This window comes from Bos mutus, chromosome 9 (assembly GCF_027580195.1).
Source record: "Bos mutus isolate GX-2022 chromosome 9, NWIPB_WYAK_1.1, whole genome shotgun sequence".
Classification (NCBI taxonomy): domain Eukaryota; kingdom Metazoa; phylum Chordata; class Mammalia; order Artiodactyla; family Bovidae; genus Bos; species Bos mutus.
In genome coordinates, this window is record NC_091625.1 from 90,516,472 (window position 1) to 90,540,672 (window position 24,201).

The 24,201-nt window shown below is 38.9% G+C and overlaps 1 protein-coding gene across 2 annotated transcripts in view; it reads left to right on the plus strand.

Moving 5' to 3' along the window:
* Positions 1-24,201, plus strand: part of OPRM1 (opioid receptor mu 1) — a 164,402-nt gene that overhangs the window by 24,691 nt on the left and 115,510 nt on the right. For both annotated transcript variants that reach the window (XM_070376902.1, XM_070376900.1), the window contains 2 exons: positions 13,591-13,943; positions 14,810-15,330. In XM_070376902.1, the coding sequence (XP_070233003.1) occupies positions 13,591-13,943; positions 14,810-15,330 (874 nt within the window). The remainder of the gene's footprint in view (positions 1-13,590; positions 13,944-14,809; positions 15,331-24,201) is intronic.

Below are 24,201 nucleotides of genomic sequence, written 5' to 3' on the forward strand. Positions count from 1 at the left end.
AGCTCTCAAAGCCCCCAGGTCCACCAAGAATGGATTCTGCCTGCTGCAGACACTGGGTAAATGTATTTGCCAAGATTGCAAGGGCGCAGACAGCTGTTGTAGCTACCATGCCCTCCAAGTAGCCTGTAGCTGATCCATGGACATCACTGGAAGATTCCTAAGGCTTCCCCCAGTTGCTGATTGCTGTTGGCCTGCTGCTGATCCCTCCTGATTGGAGCACACTCTACTATCAACGCCTACCAGCCAAAAGCCACTGGGAGTATACCTAGAGGCAAATGAAATTAGACATTAATTTTGCTGCAGCAAAATCACAGGGATTTTAATTTTTGTTTGGTGATTTGGAAGAGGTTTCAAGAAAGCAGAGTTCTGTCTGGATAGGATGCTGTCTCAGAACAAGAGGAGTTTGACACATGGGCATCAAAGATTTTTTTAATATAGGAGGCAGAATTAACAGAGTAGAGCTAGAGTTATCACTGACTAATAAGAAATTGTCACTTAATGTTAACCAGGAAAGGGAGATGTCTGCCTTTTTTATGGTTTTTTTGAATGATTTTGGTTTTATCTCTAACCAGGCATGATTATAGAATCCACCTGTTTTTGTCTTATTGTATCACAATCAATCATGAAGCCTCGTCTGAGGCTGATATTCTATAGAATTGTGTTCCACAAAGAAATATCACAACCCAGCTGTCAATAACTAGACTTGCTTCCTGAAATCTGTCAGGGGCTTCTTTTCTTTCTATCATTCAGCCTCACTACTTTAACATGTCATCTGATCTTTTCCTTTGGCAATAGGGGAGGGGGAAAAAATGGTGATCAATGAGGGAATGATAAGATGACATGGGATGGGGAGGTATCATTTATTTTTGATTTGTTCTTAAGGAGTAGGGAATACTTTAAAAACATGAGATGAATGGGAATTTCAAATTTAAAGAAATTATACAGATCTGGGCTTTGGGGTCAGGAGAATTGATCCTGTCGTTCAGACAGACACATCGCAGAGTACAGGTTGAGTCTGTTCGTTATACTCCACAAACTTACAGAAAAACAACAAAACAGGTAATCCTAATACAATCCACACATATATTACATAGCATGAAGATTTCATGTGCAAGCTTTACAAAAGGTTGAAATTTATTCTCAAGTTCATAAATAGCACAAGATTTGCCTTTATTACATACTCAAAGTGAATACAAAATAATCTTTCATTTTTAAGATGACTGAACACAGGCACAAGATTTTACTTTGGCCCCTTTATTCCACCTTTCAGAAATCTTTTTTTTTTTTTTTAAGAACACAAGTTCATTTCACTTCAGTTCAGTTGCTCAGTCGTGTCCTACTCTTTGCGACCCCATGAATTGCAGCATGGCAGGGCTCCCTGTCCCTCACCATCTCCCAGAGTTCACTCAAACTCACGTCCATAGAGTTGGTGATGCCACCTAGCCATCTCATCCTCTGTCGTCCCCTTTTCCTCCTGCCCCAATCCCTCCCAGCATCAGAGTCTTTTCCAGTGAGTCAACTCTTCGCATGAGGTGGCCAAAGTACTGGAGTTTCAGCTTTAGCATCATTCCTTCCAAAGAAATCCCAGGGCTGATCTCCTTCAGAATGGACTGGTTGGATCTCCTTGCAGTCCAAGGGACTCTCAAGAGTCTTCTCCAACACCACAGTTCAAAAGCATCAATTCTTTGGCGCTCAGCTTTCTTCACAGTCCAACTCTCACATCCATACATGACCACTGGAAAAATCATAGCCTTGACTAAATGGACCTTTGTTGGCAAAGTAATGTCTCTGCTTTTGAATATGCTATCTAGGTTGGTCATAACTTTCCTTCCAAGGAGTAAGCATCTTTAAATTTCATGGCTGCAATCACCATCTGCAGTGATTTTGGAGCACAAGTTAAAAATCAATAAATCAGTGAAATAAATTTTTGAAAATTATAGATAAGTTCCCAGTAGGCAATATGAATGTTTAAACAGTCCTACTAAACGTCACTCCTACTTTCTCTGCTGTTTGAACCAACTGAGAGATAGCTCACAATTAATCAGCAAAAAAGTCAACTTTATTACTGAAAAATACTTAGCTGCTGTGACATAGTTATGCAATAATAATGGCTTCTTAATTATAAACCCAGAATGAAATATAGTATCCCACAGGCCTGGCCCACTGGCAACCTCCCTGTGTGGGGACCAGCCCCTTTACAATTTGGAACCTGTATCAGTGGAATATAACATGTTCCCTTTTAGCAGTTGAATTTCAGAGAGAGAGAGGAAAAGTGGCAGAGCTGTACATGAGCAACTCTTTATTCTAAACACATAAACTGGATAAGTTACTCCTTTTGAAAAGAGTAAATGATGAAACAGCAAGATCAGTAGTGTTAAGGGTTACTGATAACTTTACTCTCAAATTATAAATTCAGAGGGAAGTGACAAATGCTGAAAATGACCCCATGAACAATAGAAATGTGACAGGAGGAGAGGAATTGTCGTTTTTCATCCCAAGGATAAAGTTATGTTCAGCTGTTTTTTTGGTACAGATCAAATACATTTTTTAGATAACCAAATAAAATAAGCATTTTTTTAGTGTCTCCTATGTGCTGGGCTTGGAAGAGCTGCAAGACTCAAATTCTACCTGAGGAATTCTCTGTGTGTTACAGGGAGGCAGCATGGGTGAGTGAACAGACCCGGTGAACAGTAACTCCAGTTCTGTCACTTACGGGCTTTATAACTTTGAGTAAAGTATCGGATCTCTGAGGCTTAGTTTGCTCATCTGTAAAATGGGGATGATAAAGTGCCTCTCCCCTCAATGTTATAAATTTGCTTAGTGCAACGCCAGGCCAGTAGCCACTACAAATGAATGTTACTCTTCTCATGTATAAGAAGTTTAGAAGGATGTTAGCCAAAACACTATCTCCAGATTATAGCATTCCATTTTGTTTCCTTTGTGCTTTTCTATATTATTTATTTTTACAATAAGCAAGCACTGCATTTTTTAAAAAATCAAAAATACATTCTGAAGAAAATCTATATTTTTAAATTATTAAAAGGAAATTTCAAAAATGTTTCAACAACCACATAATAAGAAAAGTCTTTATGAAAAATAGATGCAAAACACATACATACACACACCATACAGGAATTAAATTTGACAGTTTTAAGAAACAGAAAACCATGATGAATAAAATTAAACACTAGCAGCCTGAAAAAAATATTTACAGTATCCATTTTAATCTCTAACAAGTCAATAAGAAAAACATGATTTAAAAAATGGGCAAAGAGTAAAAACAAATTAATACAGAGGCAATATGACTCATCAAGGAATACATTAAATTATTTCAACCTATAATCATTAAAATTTTAATTAAAATGATGACACGTTATATACCATTCATAGGTTGGTAGATATTTTAAAGTTTTTGACAATTTTGCCTTATCATTTTCTATAGGAAAGTAGAAAAATAATTTAATTTTTCTCTAGCTTTGTTGATCAAAATTTATTTTTATTAAGACTATAGAAAAATGTCTTCCCATTCTACAAGTTTATATAGAAATTGTAATGTAAATTTTTAATATTATTAAATTTGGGAAATTTCTATCAAATTTCTTTCTTATATGAGCTATAAGATTTATAAGGAAATTAGGTATAAATGTGATTTAGTATATTCGACTATATAAAATATATGAGTTCACATATAGACATACTCATAGCGGTGGTATTGCTACAAACTTGTTCTTTCAGAAGCAAGAATTCTGATAAATTCTATTTCAAACAATTGACATCAATATTATGGTCTATGAATAAATGCATTTTATGTTGTATAATCAAATATAATAATAATGGAAAAGAGCCATTTTCTTGGATATTGATAAAAATCAAATCCCTGATTTACAAAATTGTGTCCTCTGATTAGAAGACTTTTCCACAGACTAGCTTCTGGCTCTGACATTTTAAAAATTCATTTCTTTCTCATTCACATCCTGAAGTATTGTATCATTATATAACATCTTCATATCCTCTCTCCTTCTCTCCCTTCCTCTCTCCCTCTCTTCTTTTCTGTCCCTTTATGAAACTTTGTTCTTCTCTGCCTTCAACATTCTTCACATTTTTCATCATACAGAAAGGCAATTTCATCCACTTCCATGATTGGAAATACCATCTAGAGCTTGATGACTTATAAATAAATTGCCCAGCTGAACTGCAAACATATATTCAGGTATAATAGTCATGTTTCTTTTGTTACATGACATAATACACTCAAAATTGAACTCTTTATCAAAACCAAATCTCCTTTTCTTCTTCTCCTTCTCTGCTAAATAATGATATTACTATCTATCCATTCTTACATGCTGAAATTTGTGAGTTCTATTTTACCCTTCCTCCTTTACTCCCTATTTCTAAAAATATAATTAGCTTTTGCCTTTCTAATTATCTCAGCTCTCCATTCGTTACATCTTCTTCAGTGATGTTATTGGTTATTTTGCTATTACTGATTGTTATGATGGCGATGGTCGTGGTGTTTGTAGTACATAAGAAAGAATAAGCACCCTTTGAGACATTGCTTCAGCAATACTTGAACCGTGAACTTCCAGATATTCAAGCTGGTTTTAGAAAAGGCAGAGGAACCAGAGATCAAATTGCCAACATCCACTGGATCATGGAAAAAGCAAGAGAGTTCCAGAAAAACATCTACTTCTGTTTTATTGACTATGCCAAAGCCTTTAACTGTGTGGATCCCAATAAACTGTGGAAAATTCTTCAAGAGATGGAAATACCAGACCACCTGACCTTGAGAAACCTATATGCAGGTCAGGAAGCAACAGTTAGAACTGGACATGGAAAAACACACTTGTTCCAAATAGGGAAAGGAGTACATCAAGGTTGTATATTGTCACCCTGTTTATTTAACTTATATGCAGAGTACATCATGAGAAACTCTGGGCTGGAAGAAACACAAGCTGGAATCAAGATTTCCAGGAGAAATATCAATAACCTCAGATATGCAGATGACACCACCCTTATGGCAGAAAGTGAAGAGGAACTCAAAAGCCTCTTGATGAAAGTGAAAGAGGAGACTGAAAAAGTTGGCTTAAAGCTCAACATTCAGAAAACAAAGATCATGGCATCTGGTCCCATCACTTCATGGCAAATAGATGGGGAAACAGTGGAAACAGTGTCAGACTTTATTTTTCTGGGCTCCAAAATCACTGCAGATGGTGATTGCAGCCATGAAATTAAAAGACGCTTACTCCTTGGAAGGAAAGTTATGACCAACCTAGATAGCATATTAAAAAGCAGAGACATTACTTTGCCAACAAAGGTTCGTCTAGTCAAGGGTATGGTTTTTCCAGTGGTCATGTATGGATGTGAGAGTTGGACTGTGAAGAAAGCTGAGTGCCGAAGAATTGATGCTTTTGAACTGTGGTGTTGGAGAAGACTCTTGAGAGTCCCTTGGACTGCAAGGAGATCCAACCAGTCCATTCTGAAGGAGATCAGTCCTGGATGTTCTTTGGAAGGAATGATGCTAAAGCTGAAACTCCAGTACTTTGGCCACCTCACGCGAAGAGTTGACTCATTGGAAAAGACCCTGATGCTGGGAGGGGTTGGGGGCAGGAGGAGAAGTGGAGGACAGAGGATGAGATGGCTGGATGGCATCACTGACTCGACGGACTTGAGTCTGAGTGAACTCCCGGAGTTGGTGATGGACAGGGAGGTCTGGTGTGCTGTGATTCATGGAGTTGCAAAGAGTCGGACATGACTGAGCCACTGAAGTGAACTGAACTGAGACACTGCACTTGAGAAAATTACAGATGTCCCCCAAAAAACCTGGAAACATAGTGATGGAACTTGAGAGAGAGGTTGTAAGTCAACTACATGGAATTGATAGGCTTAAATCATGGATTGTAGGAGAGTAAAACAAAGGAAAAGGAGCAAACTTGGTTCTCCTTAAAATATATGGTTCTGTTACCACATTCAGTATAATGAGAAAATATCTCAAAATTCCCAGTACACTCCCAGCATGGGCATCTTTGAAAAGAAGATTAAAAACCTTTGCATGCCTACCTCACTTTAGCTACATAGTGGCTGAGTATATCAGCAATGCACATCCAGAAATACACATGGCACACAATGCAGTTACTGCACAGAAGGTCATTTCAGTTTTAAATGGAGCCTAGGGAAGGGCAGAGAAAAGGTCTCAAACATTTGTACATCTCTCTATGCTTAGTTTCTTCCACCATAAAAGAAGGTGATCAAATGATGTAGCCCTCAAAGCCCCTCTCAGATCTCACTTCTCATCACTCCATGACTTTCTATGACCAAAGTTCTTCTCAATTTGACAACCGAATAACAAGGCAAAAAGGAATATTCCATGTTCACTTTTACTTCAAAAGCCATTGGTTCCCGTAAAAAATTTGTTTCATCTTACCATAAAAAAATAAAATAACCCAAGCCCTTTTTCCTGTATTCAGTTTCATTTACTGGTGCCCAGTAATTCTATGCTGAATTCTATGCTGAATGGATAATCTATTATGGTTTTAAATTTTTCTGTTCATGCTGTCTTTCATATTATACTTGCATTGAGTGGTTATATCACAATATCATCACCAAAATTTTTGTGTCTGCTGCACTCAGTGCAGTAGACGATAATTCTACTGATAGTCTATACTCTAAAAATGTATATTCTACAGCATATGCTTGAGCTTCTTCAAAAAGCAATTTTCTAATATTGACATTGATAGAATTGTTTTATTATATTTTGAAGTTTTCCTTGTTGTTCCTTCAATATTAAAGAAATGCCTAGGGATATATCAAAATTTGATATTAGTGGTAACACATTTGATTATTTTTTATGTCCAAAACTTTCAGATTCTAAAATAAGAGAATTTCCTTTTCTCTTAGCACTCTCAAACTTGAAAGCTAAATTGTTTCTAAATTTTAAAAACCAGTCCTTTAGGATAAAAATAAAACATTGTTATCTATGAAAGCAAAGGCTGAGGTAGATGTTCTAATACTGTTTTTCAAGTAATTCGGTCTAAAGAGATGAAAATCAATATTTCAGGAAATAAAAATCTAAAGTCACAGATAAGAATATTTCATTCAATGACAATGGTTTACATACATCAGAGGATTTAGCATCATATTTTTCTATAGTACATCAGTGTTATCTATCACAGAATATGGGAATCAAGAAAAAACATGTTTTTTCATACAAACTTTTGAGGAGACAAATGTGCTGAAGTAAAATTTTCAGAAATCAGAAACAAACAAAAAAAGGCAGGAAATAAGCAGTTTCAAAAGGCATAATGCAAAAAATTATTAAACAGAGTCTCTTGGCCATAATGGAAGTCTCTGCTTTCATTTTCTTTCCTCTGCACTGACGTGCCTCCCTGTTCTCTCCTAGTCCTCCACCTCAGTTTCCAATTCCAACAAGAGGATTTGAAGAGGCTTTTAAAATGCATGCAATAAAATAAGAGAAATGAAAAAGAAAACAAGCAAATCGGAAGCCAAAAGAGAATGAAATGATGAGATTAACCGGAGACTCAGTACAATAGAAATATATTCGATTCTAGTGCCTTTAGAATTCTATGCAATTATTAAAAGGAGCCACACATTTCACTCTGATTTTTTCTAGCACCAAATGCAAAACTAAAAACAAGATCAGTTATTCATTTCACATTTTCTATTTATAAAGTACATCCATTGCCTGAAGAAAGCAGATTTTTGTCCTTTTTCCGTTCGAAGGCTATTTTTCCCTTGGATTGTCATTAATGTATCATGGAGTAAGAAGAAAGTAGGAATACAGAGAACAACAGCAAAAAAAGTAGGTGTAGATGAAGAGAGAGCACCATTCAATCAAAAAGACCCATGGTTGTTAGACTCTGGTGATACAGGAGGAGAAAGAGGCAGTGTGTCTTTGTTTAATTTCCTGTAAACCTAGCTTGGTCTTCTCTTCTGAGGCAAATTAGCAAACAATAGTCATTTTTCTGCCTGCAGGGCTCAGAGATCTAAGAATACTCCTGTCTCATTTTGCTAACATAAACTCATTGGAAATTTGGTCACTGACCACATAAGACCACTTGCTGCTGCTGCTGCTATGTTGCTTCAGTGGTGTCCAACTCTGTGCGACCCCAGAGACGGCAGCCCACCAGGCTCCCCAGTCCCTGTGATTCTCCAAGCAAGAACATTGGAGTGGGTTGCCATTTCCTTCTCCAAGGCATGAAAGTGAAAAGTGAAAGTGAAGTCGCTCAGTCATGTCCGACTCCTAGCGACCCCATGGACTGCAGCCTACCAGGCTCCTCCATCCATGGGAAATAAATGTAAATAAAATGTTTTAGAATATTTTATAGTACAGTCCGAAATCTCTTGTTTGCTCCACTAAGCTAGTGGAGAGCTTAACAGAAAATAATAAACTAATATATACTCTCTTTCTGTGTTAATGCCTGATGAGAGTGTATCATAGGTTTTGGTTGTTTTCAATCCCTCTCTCTCTCTCTCATACACACACACACACACACAAACACACATACACACATTTGCCTGAGACAACAGAATGGTCTAGATAATAGAAGAGAGATTCAGGTTGGTACTCATATGTCTACTTTCTTCTTCTAAATAACAACCTGAAATGTAGGACAAGTGACTTTATTTCATTTGATTTATCCAATTAATCATGAGTATCAAAAGATGACACTCTGAGGTTTTTTTCTCTATTAAAACTGTGAATTTTTCTACATGAGGGTAAGTGGATATGAAAGTCATGACAGATGTGAAAAAGTATCCAAGCACAGTGCTGAACATAGAAAAGGGGCTCATTGAATCTTCACAGAGTTAGATAGCTTTCTTCTTCACAGATAAAGAGTAAAAGAGAAAAAAGAAAAACTCCATTTGTCAAAAACATCAAAGGGTAAAAAATAAGCCCCCCAAAAGATAAAAACATCCTGTACATCCCAATTGGTTCTATTGTGAACTCCTTAAAAATTTAAGAATACACAGAAGAACTGTACAAAGAAGATCTTCATGACCCAGATAATCATGATGGTGTGATCACTCACACTCACCTAGAGCCAGACATTCTGGAATGTGAAGTCAAGTGGGACTTAGGAGGCATCACTATGAACAAAGCTAGTTGAGACGATGGAATTCCAGTTGAGCTATTTCAAATCCTGAAAGATGATGCTGTGAAAGTGCTGCACTCAATATGCCAGCAAATTTGGAAAACTCAGCAGTGGCCACAGGACTGGAAAAGGTCAGTTTTCATTCCAATCGCAAAGAAAGGCAATGCCAAAGAACGCTCAAACTACTGTACAATTGCACTCATCTCACATGCTAAAACAATAATGCTCAAAATTCTCCAAGCCAGGCTTCACCAATACGTGAACCATGAAATTCCAGATGTTCAAGCTGGTTTTAGAAAAGGCAGAGGAACCAGAGATCAAATAGCCAACATCCACTGGATCATCAAAAAAGCAAGAGAGTTCCAGAAACACATCTACTTCTGCTTTATTGACTAGGCCAAAGCCTTTGACTATGTGGATCACAATAAACTGTGGAAAATTCTGAAAGAGATGGGAATACCAGACCACCTGACCTGCCTCTCAAGAAACCTGTATGCAGGTCAGGAAGCAATAGCTAGAACTGGGCATGGAACAACAGACTGGTTCCAAATAGGGAAAGGAGTATGTCAAGGCTGTATATTGTCACCTTACTTATTTAACTTATATGCAGAGTACATCATGAGAAACGCTGGGCTGGAAGAAGCACAAGCTGGAATCAAGATTGCTGGGAGAAATATCAATCACCTCAGATGTGCAGATGATACCACTCTTAAGGCAGAAAGTGAAGAGGAACTAAAGAGCCTCTTGATGAAGGTGAAAGAGGAGAGTGAAAAAGTTGGCTTAAAGCTCAACATTCAGAAAACAAAGATCATGGCATCCAGTCCCATCACTTCATGGCAAATAGATGGGGAAACAGTGGAAACAGTATCAGACTTTATTTTGGGGGGCTCCAAAATCACTGAAGATGGTGATTGCAGCCATGAAATTAAAAGATGCTTACTCCTTGGAAGGAAAGTTATGACCAACCTAGACAGCATATTAAAAAGCAGAGACATTACTTTGTCAACAAAGGTCCATCTAGTCAAGGCTATGGTTTTTCCTCTGGTCATGTATGGATGTGAGAGTTGGACTGTTAAGAAAGCTGAGTGCTGAAGAATTGATGCTCTTGAACTGTGGTGTTGGAGAAGACTCTTGAGAGTCCCTTGGATTGCAAGGAGATCCGACCAGTCCATCCTAAAGGATATCAGTCCTGGGTGTTCATTGGAAGGACTGATGCTGAGGCTGAAACTCCAATACTTTGGCCACTTGATGCAAAGAGCTGACTCATTTGAAAAGACCCTGGTGCTGGGAAAGATTGAGGGCAGAAGGAGAAGGGGACAACAGAGGATGAGATGGTTGGATCGCAGCACCAACTCAATGGACATGAGTTTGAGTGGACTCCAGGAGTTGGTGATGGACAGGGAGGCCTGGTGTGCTGTGGTTCATGGGGTCGCAAAGAATTGGACACGACTGAGTGACTGAATTGAATTGAACTGAAAATAGGTAGAGAGCCATGTGAAGTTCATGATGGTATACGAAACTGGCAAGATGGATTCTGGATTGTGGGTGGGGTAGGTGTATGCTAAGTAGTGTCTGATTCTTTGCAACCCCTTATGACCCCATGGGCTGTAGCCCACAAAGATCTTCTGTCCATGAGATTATACAGGCAAGTATACTGAAATGGGTTGCCATTTCCTCCTTCAGGGGATTTTCCGAACCCAGAGATTGAACCTGCATCTCTTCTGTCTCCTGCACTGGCAGATGGATTCTTGACCACTGAGCCACCAGAGAAGTTCATCCTCTTTTCATGCATCCTTGATCTTTTTTGTTTTTGGACAAAGACAGGGTCATCACAACTCAAGAATTAACTCAAAAACACAATAGAATAACAAAAGGTTTACAAAGCCTATCTCTGCAAAAGTAGTTAATTCAGGGTGGCTTCATTTAGTACATGTGGGTCAAAATTCAATGAGGTTTTGGTAACTGGGGAAATAGCTTGAAGAACGGGTTTGAAAATAAATAGGAATTATAGCCACAAACAAGGAAGGACATTTACAAACAAAAGATATATATGGAGCACAGAAGAATAGATGAGCTGCCCATGAAATGAGCTTCCTGATGCCCTTTCCCTAAAATATCACCTGAAAGCTCCATAAAAATCACTCTGTTGGATCAATCGTTGAAGGTTCTGAGAATATATTTTTTAAATAGTTTTATGGCAATTCATTTGGATTCATATTGCAAATAAGCTACTATATCACTTAGAACAAAATTTCAGAAATACATACTAGGAAAATTTCCATAGGATAACTAGGAAGCAGAAAAATAGCTTGGCCCACTACCTAGAGGAAAAGACCCAATTCAGTGACTACAGCAGGAACGATCAACGTCAGGAAGGCCCTATAGTCCAGGGGAGACACTCTGGGAATATGTCACCTATCCCTCCCAGTTTGTTTTGTCCACTTCGCCACCAAATTCATCTATGACTTGGTAAGAAGTAAAAGGCCTGAAGGATGGGTGAAGGATTGTGTGTTGACATCCAGGAGTTCAACTCAGACCCACCCAGGTAAACTGAACAAGAAAGGTGGCCCTTCCTTCGGCTCCCTTCTTTGGCACGCTTGCTAACTCTGGTGTACACACTCCGATAGCTTGTAGTGTGAGTCTAATCATTCATGTCACTTTCCGGGGGCAATGTTCATACCACCACATAGAACAGAACAAAATGAAAAGCTCATGTTTGCTGGACAGCATGACCCCCTTTCTGATCAGACTATTGTTTTAGATTGAAGCCTTTGAGGCTATACTGGAGGCAACTGGAATTCTCAGACCTTTAGTCTTGTATTATTCATTCACATATTTTGGAAACTGCTGAACCCCTTTTTATATGTTGCTGTGATTCAAAGTGTGAGTAACTGAGATAAGAATACTGCCTGTCTGTAGAGGAAGGATCTTTGAATAAATGGAGAAAATGAAACATCATTGTTCCCGTAAGATGCCAAGTGAAATAACTTTTATAGACAAATATTTACTTTTTCTTTTATGATGTGAGACTCTAACCTAATTTTGTTTCACAAAACATCTCATTCTAAAGGAGGAAAGGCTTTTTTAACTGAAATAATCATACATTAATAAACACGTAGGGCTAAGATGAGCCTGAAGAAAAGGTTAGAAGTATGATGAGTCATAAACTGACAGTAAAGAAACTGATTATTTAACATAAAGCATTGTACTAAAGATAAGCTGTGGAATGTATGTCTATTGCCTGAGACGGGGACTAATGCAGTCGAGTGTGCTATGGTTTAGCTAGCAAGGTTTGGGGAGGTTGGTTTATTTTTGTTTTCTTTCTGCTTTGAGGGAGAAATTTCTGCTAATAAACAACATCAAAAAGTTTAAAACTTCTTGAGCATCAAGGTCAATTACTCAAAGGTCTTAAAAGTCGTATCTTTTATTTCATTTTTGATTTTTTACTACAGAAGATTTGGGATGGGAAGATCCCCTGGAGAAGGAAATAGCAACCCCCTCCATTAATCTTGCCTGGAGAATCCCATAGACAGAAGAGCCTGGCGGGCTACAGGCCATGGGTCACAAAGAGTCAGACATGACTGAGTGACTTAGCTCACAAGCACACCACAATCAAATTGGTTTGCCTCTTCAGAGATCAAACCCACGTCTCCAGCATTGGCAGGCAGATTCTTTACCACTGAGCCGCCTGGCAAGCACACACACACACACACACACACACACACATATATATACTCTTGTACAATTACATTGTTCCGTAGTTTTAGTTGTATATCTGAAATTTTTCTCCTACTTACTTAGAATTAAATGTATTATTACCCACTGTGTAGATACTTGACTGAGTGCTCCCTGAGTCTATTACACTTATCACAGTGCCTGGTACATTTTTTTAAAAAAGCAAATAAACCAATAAATCAGTATGGCAGCTATTCTTATAACCATTTTACAGATAGCAAAACAGATAAGTAGAGAAATAGGCACATGATTATAAATGGCCAACCTAGTACTCTGAAAGCGGATAAGGCAATGGCACCCCACTCCAGTACTCTTGCCTGGCAAATCCCATGGATGGAGGACCCTGGTAGGCTGCAGCCCATGGGGTCGCGAAGAGTCGGACACAACTGAGCGGCTTCACTTTCACTTTTCACTTTCATGCATTGGAGAAGGAAATGGCAACCCACTCCAGTGTTCTTGCCTGGAGAATCCCAGGGATGGGGGAGCCTGGCGGGCTGCCATCTATGGGGTCGCGCAGAGTCAGACATGACTGAAGCGACTTAGCAGCAACAGCAGTACTCTGAAAGAGTTTATATCTAATCAGATGCTTTCCACTAATCCTTGCAATTGTTTTTGCTTTGGATTTGGAAGGGTTGTTTGCTTTTTGCCTTTCAGTTTTCAATTTTTTTTTACTAAAAACTTCATTGCATTTCACACTGATGGGGTTTTTTTCTGACTCTGCAACTGCTTTTCCCTCATCTACTAGGTACACCAAAATGAAGACTGCCACCAACATCTATATTTTCAACCTCGCCCTGGCAGATGCCCTGGCAACCAGTACCCTGCCTTTCCAGAGTGTCAATTACCTGATGGGAACATGGCCGTTTGGAACCATCCTGTGCAAGATTGTGATCTCCATAGATTACTACAATATGTTCACCAGCATATTCACCCTCTGCACCATGAGTGTGGATCGCTACATTGCAGTCTGCCATCCTGTCAAGGCCCTGGATTTCCGCACTCCCCGTAATGCCAAGATCATCAACATCTGCAACTGGATCCTCTCTTCAGCCATTGGTCTGCCTGTGATGTTCATGGCAACGACAAAGTACCGGCAAGGTTAGTGATGCTGCGGGCCTCGGGAATGGAGAGTATACAGATAGATATGTTGGTGACGCCATGAGCCAAGTAGATTACAGAGTGGTCCAGGCTATGCAAACTGTAGTTTTCATGATTCTTTCTCATAAAATACTTTTGAATATTTTGAAATAGGAATTTTCCCCTAAAATTTTAAGTCCAGTGAACAATTTAGAAAGAATATAAACCAAAATCTATCCATTCCTGATTCTTCTGCACTCACTTCATCCAAACGATGGCAGCATAAGAACACAGACCTTTAAAGAGTAATTAGAGCTTAGACCCAAAGAACATTAAGTGGAGGCTTGTTTGAAAATGTCAAGTGACTGCCTACATGACAAGTGTATCTTTTTAGACCTTATTTCAGAATGATAAACCACGCATCAAAAAGAGGAGTTAAGGGAATTTGCTGCTGGTCCATTGCTTAGGGCTTGGCACTTTCACTGTGGTGCCCTGGGTAGGAAAACTGAGATCCCACAAGCTCTTCAGGAAGCCAGAACAAGAGAAAAAAAAGTGGAGTGAAGGCACCCAGTAGCTGGAAACCCCTGTAGAGTCTGGACAGTGATTATATTTTTATGTCAACTTAGACTCCATAGAGAATCTAGCTTGTGGCGAGAGATACATAACATCATCAAAGTGGACAACCAAATGACATATTTGGAAAAATCAAGAGAGATCTGAGTTTTTTTCCATGAATTCTTTAAATCTTCCTTCCAGGATTTGTGTAGCAAGAGCCATAAGTTAACTCGGGTCAAGGCTATAAATTAGAAAGCAAAATGGCAATATTAACACCTGATGATAGCATTAAATGTTCCTGCTAATTCCTCCTTATAATTCTTTTTCTCTAGGTTCCATAGATTGTACACTAACATTCTCTCACCCAACGTGGTACTGGGAAAACCTGCTGAAAATCTGTGTTTTCATCTTTGCCTTCATCATGCCTATCCTCATCATTACAGTGTGTTATGGGCTGATGATCTTACGCCTCAAGAGTGTCCGCATGCTCTCTGGCTCCAAAGAAAAGGACAGGAACCTGCGAAGAATCACCAGGATGGTGCTGGTGGTTGTGGCTGTGTTCATTGTCTGCTGGACGCCCATTCACATCTACGTCATCATTAAAGCCTTGATCACAATCCCGGAAACTACTTTCCAGACCGTTTCCTGGCACTTCTGCATTGCTCTAGGTTATACCAACAGTTGCCTGAACCCCGTCCTTTATGCATTTCTGGATGAAAACTTCAAACGATGCTTCAGAGAGTTCTGTATCCCAACTTCCTCCACCATTGAGCAGCAAAACTCCACTCGAATTCGTCAGAACACCAGAGACCACCCCTCCACAGCCAATACGGTGGATAGGACTAACCATCAGGTATGCAGCTTTTAGGACTGGGTGTACCTACCGGGGATGACATAAAAATTACAGAGCTTTTTAAAGTCCAGCATTAGAATCTATTAGAAGTGGACCAGTAACTCAGGGGTTGAGGTCAGTACAAGGAGGGAGGGAGGAAAGGAGGAAATTATGATCACTGTGACCGAGGGACACTTCATTATATAAACCAAGCTCTATGTATTTTGCACATAATCATATAGATATAGAGACATTCCAATTAGAAATCCATAAATCTTCTAGAAGTCTGTGTTGCCGCAGCCTTTTCGTCTACGCGAGATTAATGACTTCAGCACATTGAAGAAGAGATCCTAATCTAGAATTCTGATTTCCCCTAATATTAGGTGTTTCGTGCATATCATTCCAACATCCCTGTCACTTCTTTTTTAGCTTAATATAATGGTTTTATTTCTTGCTCACTAGAATATAAAGCCCAGCGGAGGACACACTGCCTTCCTTCAGCTCATGGATATTCCACCAGGAATAGATGGCCTTTATAATTGGTGGGCTTCCCTGGTGGCTCAGATAGTAAAGAGTCTGTCTGCAATGCAGGAGACCCGGGTTTGACCCCTGGGTTGGAAAGATCCCCTGGAGAAAGAAATGGCAACCACTCCAGTATGCTTGCCTGTAAAATCCAGAAAGGAGAGTCTGGCGGGCTATAGTCCATGGGGTCACAGAGAGTCAGACATGACTGAAGTAACTAACATGACGACGACAAAGATCAGCGTGGGGATGAATAGAGAGAGAGAGACAGGGAAAGGCGCACAGACTCTTAACTGCCTTAACTTTGACATAACACATTTGACTTTCAACTACAGTCCTTTGGACCAAACTGGTCATAAAGCCCTAACCAAGGGCAAAGGAGGCTGGGAAATTTAGCAGGGGGTATAGAATTAAGTGACCACTAGCTCTGCCACAGTGCTTCCGTGGCATCTACCTCTATCCCCAAGTGAAGTCCCTGTCACTTCTCTAAAGCCAGTCCTGCTCTGGTTCTGTGGTTGCAAAGAAAGCATCAGCATTTTGCCCACTGTGGTTATGGGGGACCATGTTCCCAGGGTCACAGAAAAGGAGAAAGAAAGTCAAATGGACACCTTTACTTTGTGAAGTCATTAACTTGTAAATTTTCATACCTGAACTCAAACCTATTACTTCATAGAACTAAGTTAGTTTTATAACAGTATTAGTTATATTAGTATAAAAATTAGTTATAAACTAATATAAAACAGTAGTTATAAACTAAATTAGTTTTATAACTGACTGTAGCCCACCAAGTTCCTCTGTCCCTGGGATTTCCCAGGCAAGAATTTGGAGTGGGTTTTCCATTTCCTCTTCCAGGGGATCCCTCTGACCTAGGGATCAAACCCGCATCTCCTGCATTGGCAGGTGGATTCTTTACCGCCAACCCACCTGGGAAGCCCAGTCAACTTGCCCCTTGAGGTTAATATCATAAAGAGAGACTATTTCCTGGAAGATGTATCCCTACACATAAAAGAGTACAGACGGGAGCCTGCATGGAAGAGGCCAGATTTACACACAGCAGTATAATCACTCAAGAAATCAAAAAAAAAGAAAAGAGAAAAACATCTGTCCCTAGGCTACTGTTGCCTGTTCAGCCTCTGATTTCGAAAATTTGGCCTCCAACCTGTTAAGTAAATCAGTCACTTACTTATCAATGTAAGCAAGTAAATTTCCAAATAATGGTGCCGGCATCCCCCAAATCATGGCTTATGTAATTTTATAAAACAGAGCTCAAATGCAAACTCCCTGTGAAAGTAAATCCTCATGTCAGAAGCTTAGATAAAGTTTCTAGGATCAGGGAGCAACCATGGGAACAGATGGCTCCATGACAATCACCTGGAAGCCAAATCAAGGGGCCAGAAGGAGAGCCTGACTTCCTTAAGATGCAGCTGCTTCATCTCTGCTTTCTCTTCTCCCACTACCGCCACCGAACCGACCCCAACCCAGGCTCACCCTTCTAATTGACTGCAGGACTAATGCAATATGGCCCAGATGGATCTGTCACAGGGGCATTAATCCTCATACCCTCAATATTAAATCACGCTCACATGAACCCAGGAACTGGCAAGCCCTAGGGAGCATGAGGTAATGATGGCAGACCTACTTCCAACCAAAGGGAAGTGATTAACTTATTATGTCTCATTTCTAATTCCATTTCCGAAAGGAAAGCCAGAAAGAAATGTTTTCCTACTCTGCTCCTTTCTTTTTTTTTTTTTTTTTTCCTTCATCATCAAGACCTCTAAGCCTGTTCCTTTTGCTAAGCATAGCCCCTTCTCAGTGGCTATGGAAATCTTGTGAATAACTTAAAGTGGGTAGGCATTTAAATAGATTTTTCTCTAAGGCGAGGATAATACATTAAAGAATGCAACTTCAAACCCTCAGTCCTAAACTATGGTTCAAATATTTTCAAATATCTCAGTCCTAAACTATGGTTCAAATATATTGGAGAAATATAGTTCCATTGGAACAAGACAATGGCCATTACAAAGGATTAGTTCTTTCTCCTTAAGCACCAGCTCATACCTTCTCTCTCCTTTGGAGTGTGGATATTGGTCTCATACCCTGGATATTGCCGGAGCTTCGTGTCACATTTGATCCTCTCAGCATCCTTCACTTGCCTTGCTCTCCTGGCAAGACAGCTCCCGGCCTGTCTGCTGGAGTGTGTTTCCTGAGTTCACCATGAATGCCCTCCAGCTGTCCTGCCACTGCCCTTGAGTCCCCTCCAAATCCTGCGTTTCCACATCCGTGTGGTCCTTGCACAGCCAGACAGAGGAGAAAGGAAGCTAATTAGGGGAGCTCTGTTCTGAGTAACTAAAAGGTTTGTCTTAAAAATACATCCAATTAGGGCTTATCTTCATTGCTGCCTCTATGAAGCAGCATCAGTGTCAGATAACAGCAGAAACACATTAGCCCTAGAGCTGGCTGCTTTCCCAAAATGCCCAGCTGGGAGAGTTTGACAGAGAAGAGCTGCTGCTGGGGAAAGAGGAAAAGACATACTGACATATCTGAAAATTAAGGTAAATCAAAGATCTCTCCATTGGTGTGTCATCATTAGAATCAAGGCAGTTACACACATACACCTAGAACAATATACAAGCCTTTGATGATCACATCAATAATATATCAAAACGGTAAAATTATTTCAGGAAAAAATTGGAGACTTTATGGCTGTCTGTGTGGGGTTAGTGGTACAGAATCTGCCTGCCAATGAAGGAGACACACGAAACATGGGTTTGATCCCTTGGTCGGGAAGATCCCCTGGAGGAGGAAATGGCAATCCACTCCACTATTGCCTGGGAAATCCCATGGACAGAGGAGCCTGAGAGGCTACAGTCCATGAGGCCACAAAGAATCAGCCACAACTGAGCAATTGAGCACACAGAATATATAGGACATAGTTGATTAGTTTATAAATTCAGTATCTGATAGGCAGGTTTTGTTCTTTCTTTTTTCTTTTAACTCATGAGCCATCATGTTATGAGACAGAGCTAATTGGATTCATATTAACTTTCTAACTGCTTGTTTTAAATGTATACCATTGTAGATATTTATGTCCTGACTTTGTCTTTGTATTTTCTCCAAGAAATGTGTTATTCTATCTATGTCACATCTCAAGCACATTAGTCAACTTCATATTCTGCAGATCAGAGATCCAATATCAAACCTTCCCAGGGTGTCTGTACTCTGACAACTGTATACTGAGACCATGTCCATACAACGCAAAGTCAAGTGGAGAGGTGGCAGTTATCAAGGTAATTCAATACACCTTATAAGAAAGTTTTGTGCCCAGAATAAACTTTGAGTCATATAGATAGGTAAGGGCTACTTGGTCAGTTCTAGCTGCATAACAAATCATTCCAAAATTTATTGGCTGACAGAAGCCATTTACTTAGTTTACAATTCTATTGATCAGTGATTTGGGCTGAGCTAAGATAGGCAGTTCTCCCCAGTCTCAGCTGGGCTGTCAGCCAGCTGATCTAGTGGCCATAGTAAGAATGGCTGGCTCTTCATGGATCCGCATCTTCTGTCATTCATGTTAGCCCAGGAGTGTTCCCATGGTGATCAGGTGATCACAGGTTCCAGACTCAAAGGATGGGAAAACAGACTCCACCTATAGATGTCTGGAGCTTCAGTTGCATTGCAAAGGGATGTGGATTTAGGGAGGGAAGTCACTGTGGCCACATGTGATCACCATCTACAGTAGCACATGCTGCCTGGGGCAGGCAAGTCACAGCTTCCTGGAGGACAAACCACATCTGCCTCAGTCTTCCATGTACCTCCAAGTATCTGAATACATGAATGACCTCGGAGGGCTCTTGGTATTTCAGGAGATATGGAAGGGGCCAGAATGATCCTTTTCTTGGAACTGATTGACAAGCTAAAGGATCGTGTGACACCCTGACTTATTTCATACTTACCCTTCAATAAGAGGAAAATATTCACAGGAGGGATTCTTCATTTTTTCTCTCCAGTCTCTAGTCCTCTAATCCAGTTACATCTTTCAAAAATTTTCTTACATTTGTGCTTGTCTTCTAATTTTAAATAAATGCTAGTGATGAGGAAATCAAGAACGAGACTCAGTGCCCTAAAGAGGTCATGTCCTGGCTCATTGTGGGAAAAAAAAAAAAGATAGGTTCATATTCTTTTGTGCATTCCAGGGTCCAGCCTACTGCTCCAGGATAATGCGTGATTTGTGTTCAACTTGTTGTCTTTAAGTCTTCTAGATCTTTGTTAGGTAGACTTAGGTAAAGGTATTCATTTTCCATTTGCTGTCAGTGCAGTTTAATTGCTTTGTATGTGTACCACCCTTTTGTTGTCCTCATTGGATTCTACTTGGCTTCAAAACACTTCCATCGTTTGCTCAAATCAGTCCAGGTCCAGCTCAGACCTGAGATGTCGGCCACTACTGACCTGCCTTCCTGTGTGGTTTCCACCCTAATCATATTCTCAAATGCATTTTTGTTTTGACAAAAGATTGATTTTTAATGCGTAACATTATATTGGAAAAGAGAATTCTATTATATCTACTGGATTGTTATTAGTATTCAGAGTTTGTATTAGCTATAGCTATAATATTAATAATAATGGTATCTTATATAATAGCATGCTGATTAAAAAGGACTTTTATCATATCAGCTTCTAATAATAACCCTAATGGGTAAACATGAAAAAAATAAATGTTCAGGGAGGTTAATAATTATACAATATCAAATCATCAGTAAGAGGTAAAACTCAGACAGACATGTAGAATTCTAATATTTTCTTAACTTTTTATTTTGTACTGGAATATTAACAATGCTGTAATAGTTTCAGATGGATACCAAAGGGATTCAGCCATACATATACATTTACCATTATCCCCCAAACTCCCCTCCCATCCAGCCTGCTGCACAACAATGAGAAGAGTTCCCTGTTTTATACAGTAGGTCCTTGTTGGTTATCTATTTTAAATAGAGCAGTGTGTATATGTCTATCCCAAACTCCCTAACCATCCCTTCCCTTCAACCTTCCCTTCAGCAACCATAAATTCATTCTCTGAAAGGCTTTTCCTGTTTTGTAAATAAGTCTGTTTGTATCACTTCTTTTTAGATAGAATTCTAATACAAATCCAAAACTTTCCTCTGTTATCCCACAAAACACCATTGTGCATTCAAATATTAGGGTGTGGCCTCAAGCAGAAGATTTCAAGCTTTACTATGAGCTCCAGAATAATTTTGGAGTAACTCTAAGAAAGACTGGTTCACTGAGTCAGGGTAGGGTCCAAAAATCTGAATGTTGAATAAAGCACTAAACTGAAAACTCCGAATTAAAATATGACTTCATCCAAATATTATCACAGTTACTGGTGTGTCTAACTTGAGTAGCCCATTCAGTCAAGATGACTGGCCCAGTGTTTTTCACCAAATGAATCTTGTGTTTAGTAAAATGATATAGATAACCTTTGATAAAGCCTTATCAATCAGTGAGTCTTATAGGAGAAAGTAAGACAACAGTGATAAAGCTAATGTTATGTTGCTGCTGCTGCTAAGTCACTTCAGTCATGTCCAACTCTGTGTGACCCCATAGACCCCATATTAATTATATAATTATAATTAATCATATATTAATTATAATAATATGATACATATTAATTATATATATTATATTAATACAAACTATATTATCCCTAGCTAAACTAAAAGCGGAAGCCTAGTTTGTCAAATCAACTACATCATTCTTAAAAGTCGGCTCTCAATGTTTTTTACAAGACATCTCTGGAGAGCCAATTTAAGATGGAAAAGTATTTTAATTCCATGACAAAAGACCCAAAATGAGAATAGCTCACAAAATTACCATGCTTGACTATATTAATACATATTTTATGAATGGGGTCAAAGTGGCTATGCTTGCAATTCTTTGACTTAAAAGGAAAACAGTCCCAGTTATGAATGTGTGAGTGAGAGAGAGAGAGAGAGCATGCATGTGCATGATGTAGGTGTGCCTCTATGCATGTGTAGTACTAAAGGATATCTAAGTTGAAAATGAATCCCACCATTCATAAGTAGCAGAAAAAATAATTATGTTTCTTTAAATTGACTACAGTCTGGGAAAAGAAAATATTGTTTACTTGGAAATATGTTTATTCCCACAAAATATTTGGCTACTAGTAATAACTGACCTGAATAGACATTTCTCCAAAGAAGATATATGGATGGCCAACAGGCACATGGAAAGATGCTCAACATCACTAATTATTAGAAAACTCCAAAGTAAAACTACAATGAGGTATCATTTCACATAAATCAGAATGATCATCAAAGTCTGCAAACAATAAATGCTGGGGAAGGCATGGAGAAAAAGGAACCCTCCTCCTACACTGCTGGTGAGAATGTAAATTGGTACAGCCACTATGGAGAATAGTACGAGTTTCCTTTAAAAAACTAAAAGTAGAGTTATCATACAAGCCTGCAATCCCACTCCTGGGCACATATTCAGACAAAACTCTAATTCAAAATATACACATACTCCAATGTTTATTGCAGCACTATTTATAGTAACATAAAACATGCAAGTAATCTAAATGTACATTAAGAGATGAATGGATAAAGATGTGGTGTATATATATATATATATATATATATACACATATATACACATATATATACATACACAGTGGAATATCACTCAGCCACAAAAAAAATTAAATTAACACGATTTGCAACAACATGGATGGACCCAGAGATGATCATACTAAGTGAAATAAGTCAGTAAGAGAAAGACAAATAGCATATATATCACTTACATAAAAATGATACAAATGAAAGTGAAAGTTGCTCAGTTGTGTCCAGCTCTTTGCGACCCCATGGACTATACAGTCCATAGAATTCTTCAGGCCAGAAAATTGGGTGGGTAGCCTTTCCTTTCTCTAGGGGATCTTCCCAACCCAGGGATCGAAGCCAGGTTTCCGGCATTGCAGGCAGATGCTTTACCAGCTGAGCCACAAGGGAATATATTTACAAAACTGGAACAGACTCACAGACAGAGAAAACAAATGTATGGTTATCAAAGGGGATAACAGGAGGCAGGAGACAAATTAGGAGTTTGGGAGTAACATATACCCACTACTATATATAAAGTAGATAAATAACAAGATCTATTGTACAGCACAGGGAACCATATTCAATATCCTGTAATAAGCTATAATGGAAAAGAATCTGGAAAAGAAATATGTGTATGTACATGTATAGCTGAAACACTTTGCTGTACACTTGAAACTAACACAAAATTGTAAATTAACTATACTTCAGTTAAAAATGGCTAAAAAAAGAAAAGAAGAAAACAGAGTTACAATATTTGCATTTGGATAAATTTAGGCTTATCTAAAATAAGACTGTTAGAAATAACATTTATTAACCAGTTTGTATCCAGAGTATCTTACTTAATCATATAAGGTATGGATTATCTCTACAGTTGAGGAAATCAATGTTTAAGGAATTAACACGCCCAAGGTCATAGGTAAAAAGTAGTGGCTGAGGAATGAATCCAGTTAAATTTGACATTATAGACCTACCCTACTCTCCTCCCAGTCTGTTTTCCCCGTCACTCAGTGGTGGCTTTGAGAACTAGATTATAGCATTTATATACTGACAGTTTGAATGCCATAAGACCTTTATATAGGTTTGTTTAGATGTACTCATAGTGTATTTTTGTATCTGTGTGTAAGAATAAGCAGTCAAATGATGTTTAATGACTAGCATAGGGAATTAGAAACTCAGTAATGGGGATCTCATTTGACTCATTTGAAAAGACCCTGATGGAAGATTGAAGGCAGGAGGAGAAGGGAACGACAGAGGATGAGATGGTTGGATGGCATCACTGACTCAATAGACATGAGTTTGAGTAAACTCCGGAAGTTGGTGATGGACAGGGAGGCCTGGCGTGCTGCAGTGCATGGGATTGCAGAGTCGGACACAACTGAACGACTGAACTGAACTGAATGGGAATCTCTAATTTTCTAAACCTAGAGACACAAGGATTCCCTTGCCACTGGCAGTCTTAAAAGTCCAAACATCACATTTTGCATCCATAAAATGGGATGCTACAAAAATTCAAGTGTTAAGATTTGATATTTAGGGAATCAGAACAAATGATTCTTTCATAAGTTTTTTAGTTTTTACAAGTTCCACTGAGTTCTTACAGAACACTACTACGGTAAAATGCTAATATGTAGTCCATGAAAAAATAGGTTTTAGGTGAATATTCAGAAATGTTGCATATCTTATTTAGGTCCTGGGGACTGATACTGTGGATTAGCACTTTAAAGGCTCTGAAAAGCCCTATTGTATATTTATGTGT